The sequence below is a fragment of the Suillus plorans genome (assembly GCF_016647745.1).
Source record: "Suillus plorans strain S12 chromosome Unknown HD556scaffold_43, whole genome shotgun sequence".
NCBI lineage: Eukaryota > Fungi > Basidiomycota > Agaricomycetes > Boletales > Suillaceae > Suillus > Suillus plorans.
The window spans coordinates 32,205-43,615 of NW_024537427.1; the positions used below are offsets into that span (position 1 = coordinate 32,205).

The 11,411-nt window shown below is 49.4% G+C and overlaps 7 protein-coding genes across 7 annotated transcripts; 4 read left to right on the forward strand and 3 right to left on the reverse strand.

Annotated features, from left to right (window-relative positions):
- Positions 1 to 70: 70 nt before the first annotated feature.
- On the forward strand, positions 71 to 1,165 carry HD556DRAFT_1385659 (proteasome subunit alpha type-3). Its single transcript, XM_041303374.1, has 7 exons — positions 71 to 147; positions 203 to 237; positions 297 to 420; positions 473 to 574; positions 628 to 771; positions 819 to 931; positions 985 to 1,165. Exons 1-7 carry the CDS (start codon positions 79 to 81, stop codon positions 1,139 to 1,141), a joined length of 744 nt encoding a protein of 247 aa, XP_041158163.1. The 5' UTR covers positions 71 to 78; the 3' UTR covers positions 1,142 to 1,165.
- Positions 1,166 to 2,305, reverse strand: HD556DRAFT_1385663 (SAC3/GANP/Nin1/mts3/eIF-3 p25 family-domain-containing protein). Its single transcript, XM_041303375.1, has 6 exons — positions 2,153 to 2,305; positions 2,034 to 2,103; positions 1,884 to 1,986; positions 1,566 to 1,838; positions 1,404 to 1,515; positions 1,166 to 1,353 (listed from the first exon to the last, which is right to left on the reverse strand). The coding sequence occupies exons 1-6, from the start codon at positions 2,255 to 2,257 to the stop codon at positions 1,219 to 1,221; spliced, it is 798 nt and encodes a 265-aa protein (XP_041158164.1). The 5' UTR covers positions 2,258 to 2,305; the 3' UTR covers positions 1,166 to 1,218.
- HD556DRAFT_1385669 (20S proteasome subunit) lies at positions 2,306 to 3,442 on the forward strand. Its single transcript, XM_041303376.1, has 6 exons — positions 2,306 to 2,462; positions 2,515 to 2,592; positions 2,645 to 2,766; positions 2,820 to 3,004; positions 3,059 to 3,148; positions 3,208 to 3,442. The coding sequence occupies exons 1-6, from the start codon at positions 2,412 to 2,414 to the stop codon at positions 3,393 to 3,395; spliced, it is 714 nt and encodes a 237-aa protein (XP_041158165.1). The 5' UTR covers positions 2,306 to 2,411; the 3' UTR covers positions 3,396 to 3,442.
- Positions 3,443 to 4,996, reverse strand: HD556DRAFT_1385690 (uncharacterized protein). The gene is made up of 4 exons (XM_041303377.1): positions 4,665 to 4,996; positions 4,553 to 4,612; positions 4,332 to 4,502; positions 3,443 to 4,281 (listed from the first exon to the last, which is right to left on the reverse strand). Exons 1-4 carry the CDS (start codon positions 4,984 to 4,986, stop codon positions 3,500 to 3,502), a joined length of 1,335 nt encoding a protein of 444 aa, XP_041158166.1. The 5' UTR covers positions 4,987 to 4,996; the 3' UTR covers positions 3,443 to 3,499.
- A 262-nt stretch (positions 4,997 to 5,258) lies between these two features.
- On the forward strand, positions 5,259 to 6,846 carry HD556DRAFT_1432924 (uncharacterized protein; the record flags this gene model as incomplete). The annotated part of the gene is made up of 6 exons (XM_041305174.1): positions 5,259 to 5,321; positions 5,373 to 5,733; positions 5,785 to 5,968; positions 6,023 to 6,192; positions 6,242 to 6,396; positions 6,448 to 6,846. 6 exons carry the CDS (start codon positions 5,259 to 5,261, stop codon positions 6,844 to 6,846), a joined length of 1,332 nt encoding a protein of 443 aa, XP_041158167.1.
- Positions 6,847 to 8,125: 1,279 nt separating this feature from the next.
- HD556DRAFT_1445267 (Alpha/Beta hydrolase protein) lies at positions 8,126 to 9,115 on the forward strand (the record flags this gene model as incomplete). The annotated part of the gene is made up of 1 exon (XM_041306905.1): positions 8,126 to 9,115. The coding sequence occupies one exon, from the start codon at positions 8,126 to 8,128 to the stop codon at positions 9,113 to 9,115; it is 990 nt and encodes a 329-aa protein (XP_041158168.1).
- A 90-nt stretch (positions 9,116 to 9,205) lies between these two features.
- Positions 9,206 to 11,396, reverse strand: HD556DRAFT_645031 (uncharacterized protein). The gene is made up of 4 exons (XM_041311173.1): positions 11,153 to 11,396; positions 10,520 to 11,093; positions 9,837 to 10,468; positions 9,206 to 9,786 (listed from the first exon to the last, which is right to left on the reverse strand). The coding sequence occupies exons 1-4, from the start codon at positions 11,254 to 11,256 to the stop codon at positions 9,297 to 9,299; spliced, it is 1,800 nt and encodes a 599-aa protein (XP_041158169.1). The 5' UTR covers positions 11,257 to 11,396; the 3' UTR covers positions 9,206 to 9,296.
- Between the last annotated feature and the right edge of the window lie 15 nt (positions 11,397 to 11,411).

Here is an 11,411-nt window from a genome sequence, read left to right on the forward strand (position 1 = left end):
GGTTCGGTTATTATTTCCCACGGGCTGACGCGCTCAAGCTTGCGCGTACCAGGACAGCTCACTTACATACTTACTACCATGACTTCCATCGGGACAGGTTACGATCTTTCAGCTAGCACATACTCACCAGATGGCCGTATATTCCAGGTGAAATCGTTGAAACTCGTCCAACAGTACGGTATTCTCAATCTTATCATCTCAGGTCGAATACGCCAACAAGGCGGTAGAGAACTCAGGGTATCTAAGCTTTCTTTCAGTACTTTAATTGTTGCTAATGGTCTGCTCCGTTAATTCAGCACTGCGATCGGGCTGCGCGTCAAGGATGGTGTCGTCCTTGCGGTGGAGAAGCTCGTACACTCCAAGCTCCTTGTCCCAGGAGCTAACCGACGCATTCATACAGTAGACAAACATATAGGCATGGTGAGTGCCCTGGTAAATCTCGCAATGAACTTATGTACGATGTCCGCTCAAGGCATCTGCCGGCCTTCTCGCCGATGGCAGGAAAATATCACAGCTGGCTCGTGACTCGGGGGCTCAGGCTCGAAAACAGTGGAGAGAACCTTTGACTGTGAAGGTGATCAGATTATGCTGGAACGCCAATATGTTATACTCATTCACTATCACCAGGCCCTGTCAGATTCTGTAAGCTGGAATGCTCAAACCTATACGTTGTACTCGTCTGTCCGCCCGTTCGGCGTCAGTACGATCTTTGGTGGCATCGACAAGAGTGGTCCTTCACTGTATATAGTTGAGCCTAGTGGCGTCTGCCTAGTGAGCACATTGCAGGTCAAAATATCTCGATACTGATAATATGCCAGGGATATCATGGTGCAGCGGTCGGCAAAGGCCGTCAGCTGGCCAAAACCGAGCTGGAGAAGCTGAAGCTATCTGAACTGTCGATGCGTGAAGCTGTTACGGAGGCTGCGAGAATGTACGCTGTCTGGCACTTGTGTTCACATTTCCCACCTAAATACTTCACCGCAGAATATACCTCGTCCATGACGACAACAAAGAGAAGGAATTTGAACTGGAGATGACTTGGGTTGGTGTTGAGTCCAACAACCTTCATTTGCCTGTACCAGCCGACCTCCTTGAAGAGGCAAAGAGGAAAGCTCAGGAGGCATTAGAGACTTTTGAATAATTTCGGATAATAGCACGTTTGATATCATCGTTCCTCGATTCGCCCGGAAAGTGAAGGAGCCAAACATGAAGTGGTGTCTATACAATTTGCTCTAGCTCACGAGCGTATGCCAGGTTTGCTGCAATGAGCTTCTGCGTTGGAATCTCTACTTGTTCATCATTTTTCTTTGCAAACGTTATCATGCCAGCCGTCAGGTCTACCTGCCAACCGCGCTGTAAACAAGATCAGCATAGGATGATTCCGGGGACCTTGAAGTGCCTACCTGTTGGGCGAATACCAATAACCCAGACTGTGAGGGAAAGAATAGCAGAGTTGCGGCGTCCTTCAAAGGAAGGCTATCGTATGCCGATTCCTCGCAACTGGCAATCTCATTCCTGGCAATAATTCTCAGTGACGTTGATCAGACCAGCAGAAAATAGCTCACCGAATGGTGCCCATAAGACTGTCGACAAAGAATTTGTACTCTTCTGCCGGTGCTTCCTCACGGGCATTCCACACTTTGCTGTAGCTACCCTCCATGAGCCAGCGCTCGAGATTCACTGGATGTCTGATGTATGGATTTGTGTTAATCTCATCGGCAGGAAGTGGAAGTGATTCAAGGGTAGTGTGGAAATCAGCGATGCGGTTTTGTGTGAGCAAACGAATGAGGTTCAAGCCCCGGACTGCGAATTCACGCTTCGACGGAGGGAGACTTGACCTGATGCATGTGAGAAAGTAATCTGGGTAGGATAGTTGTGCATACCTGAAGTCCGTGTAGAAAGTGTGCAGTTGGGAGAAATATCTATCGAACGAAGGAACGTCTTTCGCTCTTATACTCCAGAAGACCCCGATTTCGAGGATGTCACCTGTCCCATTGTCATCACATAGCACATCACAGACCGTTCTAACGTACGAGCAACGACCAAGTCATGGAGATTTGTTTCTCCTTGGGGGATCAATAGACCGGCTTCTATCAAGCCAACCTAGCGTGAAGTCAGACATGCACAAAGCTTTAGATCAACTTGGCCACACCTTTAGCTGAGCTAGCAGTGTCCCGCATTTCTTCAAGTCTGACGGTCGCGCATCGAATGCACGCTGTAGCTCGTTGTATAATGTAGCCAATTTCTGAGAAGCCATTTGTGACTATAACAGAAGTTGCAAGTTCGATGAATGGAAATCAGAAACAAGTAGAGAACACGCGTCCAGACGCGTCAGCGCTACTTAGCTACTCAGCCACAACTCAAGATTGTCATTACACTTCTTCATAACACACAACGACGTCGATAACAGTATGGATCGCATTGACATGAACAGACTCAAGAGCGGAGAGGTCAATCTCGGGGTATGAACGTTCTAATCATCATTCTATCATCGTTAATGTACACCATTGGCAGACCTCTATCATGGCAGTTCAGTTCGACAAGGGCGTCGTCATCGGCGCCGACAGTCGTACGACGACTGGAAGCTACATCGTGCGCACTCTTACCTACTCACTATTTGTTTCCTCATCTCTGCAAACCCCAGGCCAACCGTGTAACAGACAAGCTCACCCATGTCCACGATCGGATATACTGCTGTCGCTCAGGATCTGCAGCTGACACGCAAGCAGTCGCAGATATAGTACACAACTACTTGCAGCTATATACGTAGGTCTTCATCTATCAACAGTCACAAATTTGTTTCCACTGAGCACTCGTAGGCAAATCCACGGCGCCCATCCTCCAGTTTCGTCGGCTGCGGGCATGTTCCAGGATATTTGCTATGATAACAAGGATGCTCTCAGCGCGGGTATCATCGTTGCTGGGTGGGACAAGGAGGTCGGTCCAAGTGTATATAACATTCCTCTGGGCGGAGGGCTTTTCCGCCAGCCGTGGGCCATTGGAGGTGCGTCTTGAAAGGTTCATGTTCGACACTGAGTCAATTATATCATGTTATCAGGCTCTGGCTCAACATATGTATACGGTTACTGTGATGCAACATACCAGGATGGGTGGGGGCGGGATGAGACCGTCGAATTCGTGAAAAATAGTGCGTGCTTAACCACCCAACATCACTTTCCTGCTGTTGATATAATTTTTTTCGCATAGCGCTTTCGCTTGCGATGGCAAGAGATGGCTCATCAGGAGGTGTCATCCGCATGTGCGTAATCACGGAGGATGGTGTCGAGCGGCTCTTTGTTCCCGGCGACAAACTCCCCAAGTTCTGGGAAGGTCGTGAGGTACTGTCAAGGCCAGTGAAGAAGAGCGTGGAACCGGCAGCAATGGCTATTGAATAGATGTGTAGACTGATGTAAAATCACAACATTTGTCTTGCAAGTGGTCATCCTGATTAATATTTCTTGTAATTAAATGTCATATTGAGTGCTATCGGTATGGTGGTTCAGTACATCTTCTCTGCCCAGGATGATCTCCATCCTGCGTCGACCTCCCAGTGACTCGTCTCAACAGTGGAACCGTAAGCTTGCCCCTCCCACATCCGCAATCTCCAGAGAGCTATTGCTAAAGGTACAACATCTGCCCGTTTGGCAGTATGCTGATTCGAACATAGTAGGAACGCATGGCTTCCCTTGGCATCACCACGGGCTCGTGGTGACTTTTCATTTTCGGAAAAGCCAGAGGCCGGAAGTGCGCGCGACCGTGCTCTACGCTCTACGTCAAGTAGCTTGCAGAGTGCTTTATGCAGTGCTGCTCGCTGTGGTCGGGCAGGAAATAAAGACAAACCGTGGTAGAGAGGAGCTTGCGCATCTGGAAGAAGAGAAGAACCTAGATCATCATCCGTGACTGGATGGAGAATGGAGAGAGGGGGAAGACGCCGTGATGAGGTTGCTGAGCTGTTAGTATCGATTTGCACAACATCAGCGATGGCCATCTGTGCGGAGGGCTGTGGCTTCTCCTTTGTTTCTGGGTTCTGGTTGACTGGGGGTACTACCATCAGGGCCACCGCATCTTTGTGAGGTATCGAGTTAGTCTGCCGAACTACGTTCCATTCAGAACGGGTGAGTCTTCGAAGCACTGTCGCCGCGGGATCATCCAACGGGCCTGCGGCAAGCCTTTTAGTAAGAAGTTCCAGTTCTTGCAGGACTCGTAAACGGAGCTGGTAACCGATGCGCGCTGATAGCAAAGGTTGCACGATCAAGTTTTGCGAGAATTTGCGCAGTGGGACTGAGAAGAGCTCAGTTATGGCTGCAATGAAGTTGCAACTCGTCACGCACTCCTAGAAGTTGCATATGGAACGGCATCTTTCCAGCATACAATATAACATGCAGGCGTGGATCGACGAGGCTTGAACTTAGGATGCTCGATACCATCTGTAACTAGTATCTGTTGTTCGCATACTCCCTGAGAGGCTGGGAGGCGCACAGGTGCCAGACGGATGAGAAAGTCTAGGAATGGGATGAAGGAAGTGCAACATAAACCTTTGCTATTCACGCACCACAGGGTAGCTTTTTACGCGTTATCTGACATTCTCGCAACGGCGAAGCAAGCATTCTGACTGCATCAGAGCGATAAGTAGACAGAGAGTAGAAACGGTGTACCCAACGCACGGTAAGGGCTGGACCACCATTCGCATTCCTCGTCCGTCATTTCCCGCGGATGGTCATGCGCACCGGTATCTTGCAGTGGCTTCACAAGACGAACCCTGGGTGGTAGTGACTTGTGTCTGTTATAAAGATGACCTTCGGTGATTGGGTTCGCGTCGTCCAACAATATTGAGTGAGTCCTGCCTTCTGAAGTGAAAGTGGGCGTTCCTGGAATAGTATTTTTCATAGAAACACGCTTTTTGTAGCGTGTATATCCATTGCTCAACGTGTTGGGCTCTGAGGCATCTTGCAAGATTTTGAGCAGACGTGGAAGTAAGCGAGGCATGCACTGAAGCGCTCCCGACTGTGACAACCCTGAGTAAACTCGCCAAAATCACTGTGAACACCCTTGTAATACACGACTGCGACCACTGCTGCAACGCACAACAGAATGCTGATATCATTCATGGTATAGCGATAAGCTCCTGCGCTTGGTTGTGTTCAGATATAGCATTCGATATCGGACCATCAAGAGACCACATGATGTCGCGTTTGCGCCCTATAAAGACCTTGTGGTCTCGCTCGGGCGTCAGGTCCAACGAACCCCCTTCTGCGATCATGACATCCCTGCCAAATGAGCCTGTCACGTTGGCCATCATCGGCTGTGGTCAGAGAGGGACTGTATGAAATCAATTGTGTGCCTCCTCGCGGTGCACTGACGCTTGTACGCAGAGATATACTGAATATGCCCTTGATCACCCGAAGAAGTGCAAGGTAGTCGCTATTGCAGAACCAAGGCCAAACACTCGCGATATATTTGCCCGTAATCACAAGCTCGATCGGACCCTTGTGTTCAGTGATTGGCAGGAGCTCTTAAAGGCTTCCGCCGATACCATTCAAACTATCGGGAAGCGTCTTGCAGACGCAGTAATAGTTGCGGTGCAAGACCACATGCATTGTGAAGTGGTAGTGGCATTCGCAGCCCAGGGATACCATATACTTTGCGAGAAACCCATGGCTACAAATCTGCAAGACTGCCTTGAAATGGAGAAGGCAGTCAAGAACGCTGGCATCATTTGCGGAATTGGTCATGGTGAGCCTTATCACTAGTCGTGCTACAACGTTCAAACTTCACGTGCGGTAGTCTTGCGCTATTCCCCTTACAACAAGGCCGTCACCGAAGTGGTCCATTCAGGACAGTTGGGTGAGCTGATCAACGTGGTTCACGTCGAGCCCGTTGGTTACTTTCACTTTGCTCACTCTTACGTTCGCGGCCATTGGAAGAAAGAATCTGAGAGTTCATTTTCTCTCATGACCAAGAGCTGCCAGTGAGTAAACACTGATTCGCCGCGCATGACATCTTGATTGATCGGGTACGCAAGTGACATAGACATCCTTTGTCACTGGCTTTCCCCTGCGTTGCCGACGCGAGTCTCTTCGTTCGGCTCTTTACAGCATTTTCGGAAGGAGAAGAAGCCTCGCGCAGCAGGCGCTGCAACTCGCTGCTTAGAATGTTCAGTAGAACAAGATTGCCCATACAGTGCAAAGAAAAGTAGATCGTCTCTAACCTCGTTTCATATAAACTGAGTGAAACCTCGCAGTATACCTGGAACCTGTTTCTCGCGGAAACACCCACTGGCCAGCCAGCACTATTGTAGATGGAATACCAGATATAGAGAATATCACCGACGCTCTACGCAATGGGCCTTATGGACAATGTGTGTACGAAAGCGATAATGATGTCTGTGATCATCAGGTACAGCCCGATTTTCCCTTGCAAAGCGGCGTCTTGATGCTATATTTCTAGGTTGTGAATATCGAATATTCATCAGGAGCCACCGTCTCGTTTACAATGGTGGCATACACTTCCTTGATTTGCGAACGTCAGACACGATTGCACTTCACGCACGGGGAGATAGTTGGCGATATGAATAGTTTTACTGTCACCGACTTCCACACGGGTCATAAGACGACGCACCACCCGAAAAAAGAAGGTAGTGGTCACGGAGGCGGAGACGTGGGTCTTATGCGTACTTTTGTCGAGGCCGTGCGCACGAACAACCAAGAGCTACTGGGGACTGATATCTCTGAGGTGCTCAAGAGTCATCTCACCGTATTTGCTGCCGAGACAAGCAGGAGAGAAGGCACAGTGATTGATTGCGCGAAGTTTGAGAAAGATATCAGAGCAGAGTTGGAAATGAGATAAGTTTTTTATCACTGCTACCACATCATCCATTTTGTAGCATTAGCTGGGAAAATAGGTATTATGCCTGATCAAATATCAAGGCCCTCTGGTTGCATATAATCAAACTTTCCATCGTCCAGGCACTGAGGCAATAGAATGAGAGATACAATTCATTACATGTCGGAAAGGTATACACCAAATGGAGCCAAGTATTATCTTGCAATGCGCACAGTGCTCTCGATTTTGTGGCGTAATCTTGGCGAAGGAAACAGGTTGGGGAGGGGGGCTCACCAATTCAAGCTCAGGCTCCACACCGTCCAAAGTGAATGAGGCACCAGCTGGGATATTCTGACCAATGGCAGCGAAGGCCACTGGCAGTGCCATACGCCCAACTTGGTCTCAGGGAATTTCCTACTCGAGACAAAGCGACAACAATCTCCAGGGATGAGGCTAGCAGATTCTTGAGATGCAAGTTACATCCATATCCGCGAAACAAATGTGAAAGAGGATGGCAGCCCGGAAAGTCGAATTGAGTTCCGTGTGCTGCGGCAAGATGCAGTCACGCTTCACATTATGGAAGTTCTGCCCTGTACTTTCTGATCTGGCTGGCCATGGGAAAAGACAGAGCCTGGAGCAAGGGTAATTTGAAATTGGAAGCGCCACCTCGCTTATTTGCGTGTAAACTATACAGCCCCAGCTAACTTAGCTTTAGCCACACTACTGACGCTTTCTTCAGCTCAAAAGACTGTCTCACAAGAGTCGTGTCACAAAAATGAGCGTGTCATCTTGGTCTAAGACGGTATGCTCAACTTTGTGACGGCACCACGGTGGAGCCATGGCGTATAGCTACTTGGCTCACCTCGAGGCAAATCAAGCTCGTTCCTTTGTGAGGCTGCAAGAATTTCAGAACGATGTTACTTCATTGATTAATTTGTCACTTGCAGTTGCATTCATGAAAGCTGCCTTGTTTCCTTAGAAACGGTCGACCGCAGTCCACGAGAAAGATGTGCTTGGCGGTCTAGGAATACGCAGTATAAATGGATGACAACTGTGAACACGAGAATCTCAGACAATCTATGGCATATGCACTTCCTAAGCGGCGCCTGTTACGTGCGCAGCTCTGTCCGCTGCGTATCGACTCTACGTATCGAAAATACCCAGCGCTTGTCCAAGTCCCTGTGCTGCGGCAAGAAGAGTTTCCTTTTCCGATTTACACAGGCGGTCTGCTGATAGGGCATATATACTACTGGTCGTCACGCTGCGATCTTCGTCTGCACCGATATTATACCATTCTTGATTCATGTCTACAGACATAAGCTCTGAGGAGAGATTCCTTCCTCTGCGCGATGGGCGTACCTTGGCATACGCAGAAGCAGGAAACTTATCCAGCAAGACTGTCGTTCTTTACATGCATGGCTTTTTCACCGTCGGGGATGCGTCGCAGACATCTCATGTCTTTCTGAGCAAGAACGTCCATTTCATCTCGCCCACCATGCCTGGATGGGGCAACACGTCACCACCTCCCCCGTCAACACTATACCGCGACTGCCTCACGAGCGACATGACCGCGCTGTTGTCCCACCTATACCTGGATTTTGACGACCATAACATTAAACTGTACATCGCAGGGGGCTCGCTCGGCACAGTCGCTGCACAGATCTTGTATGGTGCACCATATGACAAGTTTCCATTCGGCCGGTGCATAGCAGGCCTGCTGCTATTAGGCGCCTTCAGCCCGTTTCGGTACCATACCGATTACGCCAAATACATGACGTGGACGCAATATATTCTACCTGGTCCCATCGGGTACCACATGCCATTCAACCTTCTCAGTCATATAATAAAATTCGTGCTGGCGAGAAAGTTGAAGACCATAGAAGGCGCGGAGGCATCGTTGCGGGAAACGGTTTTTGACAGGATGGATCAGGCGGAGCGCGAGGAGTTTGCAAAGTGGAGTGAGGAACGCGGGATGGTACCAGATGATTATGTGCGGAAAATGGCTGAGAATGTCCTGAAGAGCACCTCCAAGTCCTGGGTAGGCTTTATGCTTACGCCACCTCTTCTGCACTCAGATTGGGGTTTTCGGCCTGACGCATTAGACGAGGAACATTCTCGTCCGCCTGTCTTGCTCACAGCGAGCAAGGACGATGACATGTCTCCTGTGGCTTATGCATACTATCTTGCTGCCAATTACAAGAATGCACGGATAAAACACGTTGATGGGGGGCATATGAGTATTTTATACCACATGGACGAGGTATGGGCAGAGTTTCTGGTCGACGAACAATAGTCATAACATCTCCCGGAGGTTCTTCCAGAGGGGATGAAGCAAGTAATACATCAAAAAGTTATCTACATACATAGCTAAAAGTTAACAAAGTGATGGTAGACAAGCAATGATATGAATGTTGGAGGGGAGGTATCGCACTGATAAAGTTAGAAATAGAGTTAAGATGAGCACTGATCTGGAGCTAATCCTGCAGCTCCAGCTCTCTCCGAATAATTTCCCTCACTTCTCTGAGGCCGCCTATTTCACGCTTAACTCGCCTGGGACTTCGGGTGAGTATTTCGGCGCTGTCGAATTTCGCACGAGAGCCGGGACTGGGCGGTGGACCTATAGTGGAAGTAGAACGAATACCTGGACTGGGTGGTGGGACGAGTTTGCTGCCAGTGGACTTCTTGGTTGGACTAGGAGGTATCGACTTGTCGACAGTGCTAGTGTCAGAGTCTTGCGCCGATGACGTGGATGGCATCTCAAGCCACTCTTTGCCGGCGATTTCCAGAGGTCGCAGAAAGAATGGACAAAGCCTCGTGAGTAGTCTTAGTGACTCATTTGCTTCTAGAGTTGACATCGGCACAGGGGAAGATTTAATGATCGCAGCCGCGACCTCAGAGGTCGGAAGAGCTTTGCGTTTGCGAATAGTTGGCGTGGAAGTCGGACCGACAGGAGCCGAGAAAAGCCTGTTAAACAAAAAATCAATAAAAGAAGAGGTCAGGTGCATGGTACTAACATCCAGGCACTCTCAGCGACACCACCCAAGCGACCGAGCAGGCAGCGCCGTCGAATCTCTTCCTGACCCATTTTCTGGATTTGCTCTCTAGAGAGCTTTCCTCCCACAACTTCCGCGCTCTTTGCTTTGGTTGGACTGGTGGTAACAGACTTCTGACGAATTCGATCATACAAAGCTTGACGACGAGATGTACTCGGAGTTGATGGTGCAGTCTCCGCGTTGGCACCGCGTTGATGGACAGGTGTCATAGGCAGAGAGTCCGATGCATCGCTTTCGCATCTATGACGCGCAGGAGTCTTTGGGGTTAGAAGGCCGATCAAAAGATCTGCGCGCCTCTGGCGCGATGGTGTCTGAGGAAATGCGATGGAAGATTTCGATGATGATGCAAGTGCTGACTTTGAAGGACTGATCGCAGGGAAGGGGACCGTAAACTCGTGTGCGGCGGTTGAACGCTTCACAGGCGATTTCACCGGTGAAGTCGGACTGGACGGAACCATATTCTTAAGAATTGAGGCACCCTTAGGCGAGGCAGAAGCAAGCACTCGAGTCAGCGAGGACGCCTTGACCGCAGTGACAAGCTCTGAGAGATCTGCCAAAGGGACATTTGGCACATTCGGGACATCAGGGTGAAGCTATAATTGGAGTTAACGTATGTAATAGTAGCAGAGATCTGGGGGACAAACCTTGACCCAGCGCTCAAGTTTATTTCGAAACTCAGTTCGCCGCTTTTCTGCATCGGCGGTCCATCGAGCTACTGCAGCCATCCCACCCCCCATATCTTTGTCAATATCGATTTCAACCTCGATACCAATACCGTATACAGGTACGCGTTTGCCTGCGCTCTTGGAATAATGGGTAGTTGGGCTGATAACCAATCCCATCGCGCCTCGCGTCCAGTCTTTGGCAGGAGGCTGTGCAGGGCTATCTAAGAAGGGGTTCTCGTCATCAATTGCCTTGTGTTTACTTGTAAGGTCAGGAAGCGACTTTGCATCCCACTCCCATATCCAGCAAAGTCGCTTAAGATCATCGGTGTCGAATTTGGTTGTGAGCCCAGAATAAGTCATGATGGACATATGATTGAGCACGTTTCGCACCATGCCCGTGTCAGAGGATGGAGACACAGAGCATGTTGCCAGTGCATGTGATAATGCATGCTGCAGGGCTGTTTGAATTGTGTTGAGTCGTGAAAGGTGATGCGGCAAGGACGTGTGATTTGGTTTGCTGCCCTTATGCGCAGAAGAGGGTGGTGTAGGTGGCCTTAAAGTATGTCGTCTATGAGCATAATAGCACAGTGACAGTAGATTAAACATGCTCACGCAGTTCGAAGCTTTTTCGGAGTGAAAGTGGTCTCGTCGTCTGAACTAATGAGTTGACGTTTCTTTCTGGGCGAGACTCCGAGAGATGAGTATAGGTCGGTCATGAAAATAGAGTATGTAAGTACAACAAGTAGAGAATGTACCAGCTGCCGGAGCAATGAAGGATGCCGCAAACAGAAGAAAGATGAACAAGACCAAGTACTTGACGCGAACCAAATGATCGACGACGCGTCTACGTAAGCAGTTCCCACGAGCGCGT

Coding starts and splice junctions, on each gene's coding strand:
- HD556DRAFT_1385659 (XM_041303374.1), top strand. CDS start 79: ATGACTTCCATCGGGACAGGTTACGATCTTTCAGCTAGCACATACTCA. Junction 575..627: donor GAGAACCTTTGACTGTGAAG/GTGATCAGATTA, acceptor CACTATCACCAG/GCCCTGTCAGATTCTGTAAG. Junction 932..984: donor GTTACGGAGGCTGCGAGAAT/GTACGCTGTCTG, acceptor ACTTCACCGCAG/AATATACCTCGTCCATGACG.
- HD556DRAFT_1385663 (XM_041303375.1), bottom strand. CDS start 2,257: ATGGCTTCTCAGAAATTGGCTACATTATACAACGAGCTACAGCGTGCA. Junction 2,104..2,152: donor CACTGCTAGCTCAGCTAAAG/GTGTGGCCAAGT, acceptor ACTTCACGCTAG/GTTGGCTTGATAGAAGCCGG. Junction 1,354..1,403: donor TATTGGTATTCGCCCAACAG/GTAGGCACTTCA, acceptor TCTTGTTTACAG/CGCGGTTGGCAGGTAGACCT.
- HD556DRAFT_1385669 (XM_041303376.1), top strand. CDS start 2,412: ATGGATCGCATTGACATGAACAGACTCAAGAGCGGAGAGGTCAATCTC. Junction 2,767..2,819: donor AACTACTTGCAGCTATATAC/GTAGGTCTTCAT, acceptor GAGCACTCGTAG/GCAAATCCACGGCGCCCATC. Junction 3,005..3,058: donor CCAGCCGTGGGCCATTGGAG/GTGCGTCTTGAA, acceptor TCATGTTATCAG/GCTCTGGCTCAACATATGTA.
- HD556DRAFT_1385690 (XM_041303377.1), bottom strand. CDS start 4,986: ATGCCTCGCTTACTTCCACGTCTGCTCAAAATCTTGCAAGATGCCTCA. Junction 4,503..4,552: donor GCGTAAAAAGCTACCCTGTG/GTGCGTGAATAG, acceptor TCCCATTCCTAG/ACTTTCTCATCCGTCTGGCA. Junction 4,282..4,331: donor TCCATATGCAACTTCTAGGA/GTGCGTGACGAG, acceptor AGCTCTTCTCAG/TCCCACTGCGCAAATTCTCG.
- HD556DRAFT_645031 (XM_041311173.1), bottom strand. CDS start 11,256: ATGACCGACCTATACTCATCTCTCGGAGTCTCGCCCAGAAAGAAACGT. Junction 11,094..11,152: donor CCGAAAAAGCTTCGAACTGC/GTGAGCATGTTT, acceptor ACATACTTTAAG/GCCACCTACACCACCCTCTT. Junction 10,469..10,519: donor AACTTGAGCGCTGGGTCAAG/GTTTGTCCCCCA, acceptor CTCCAATTATAG/CTTCACCCTGATGTCCCGAA.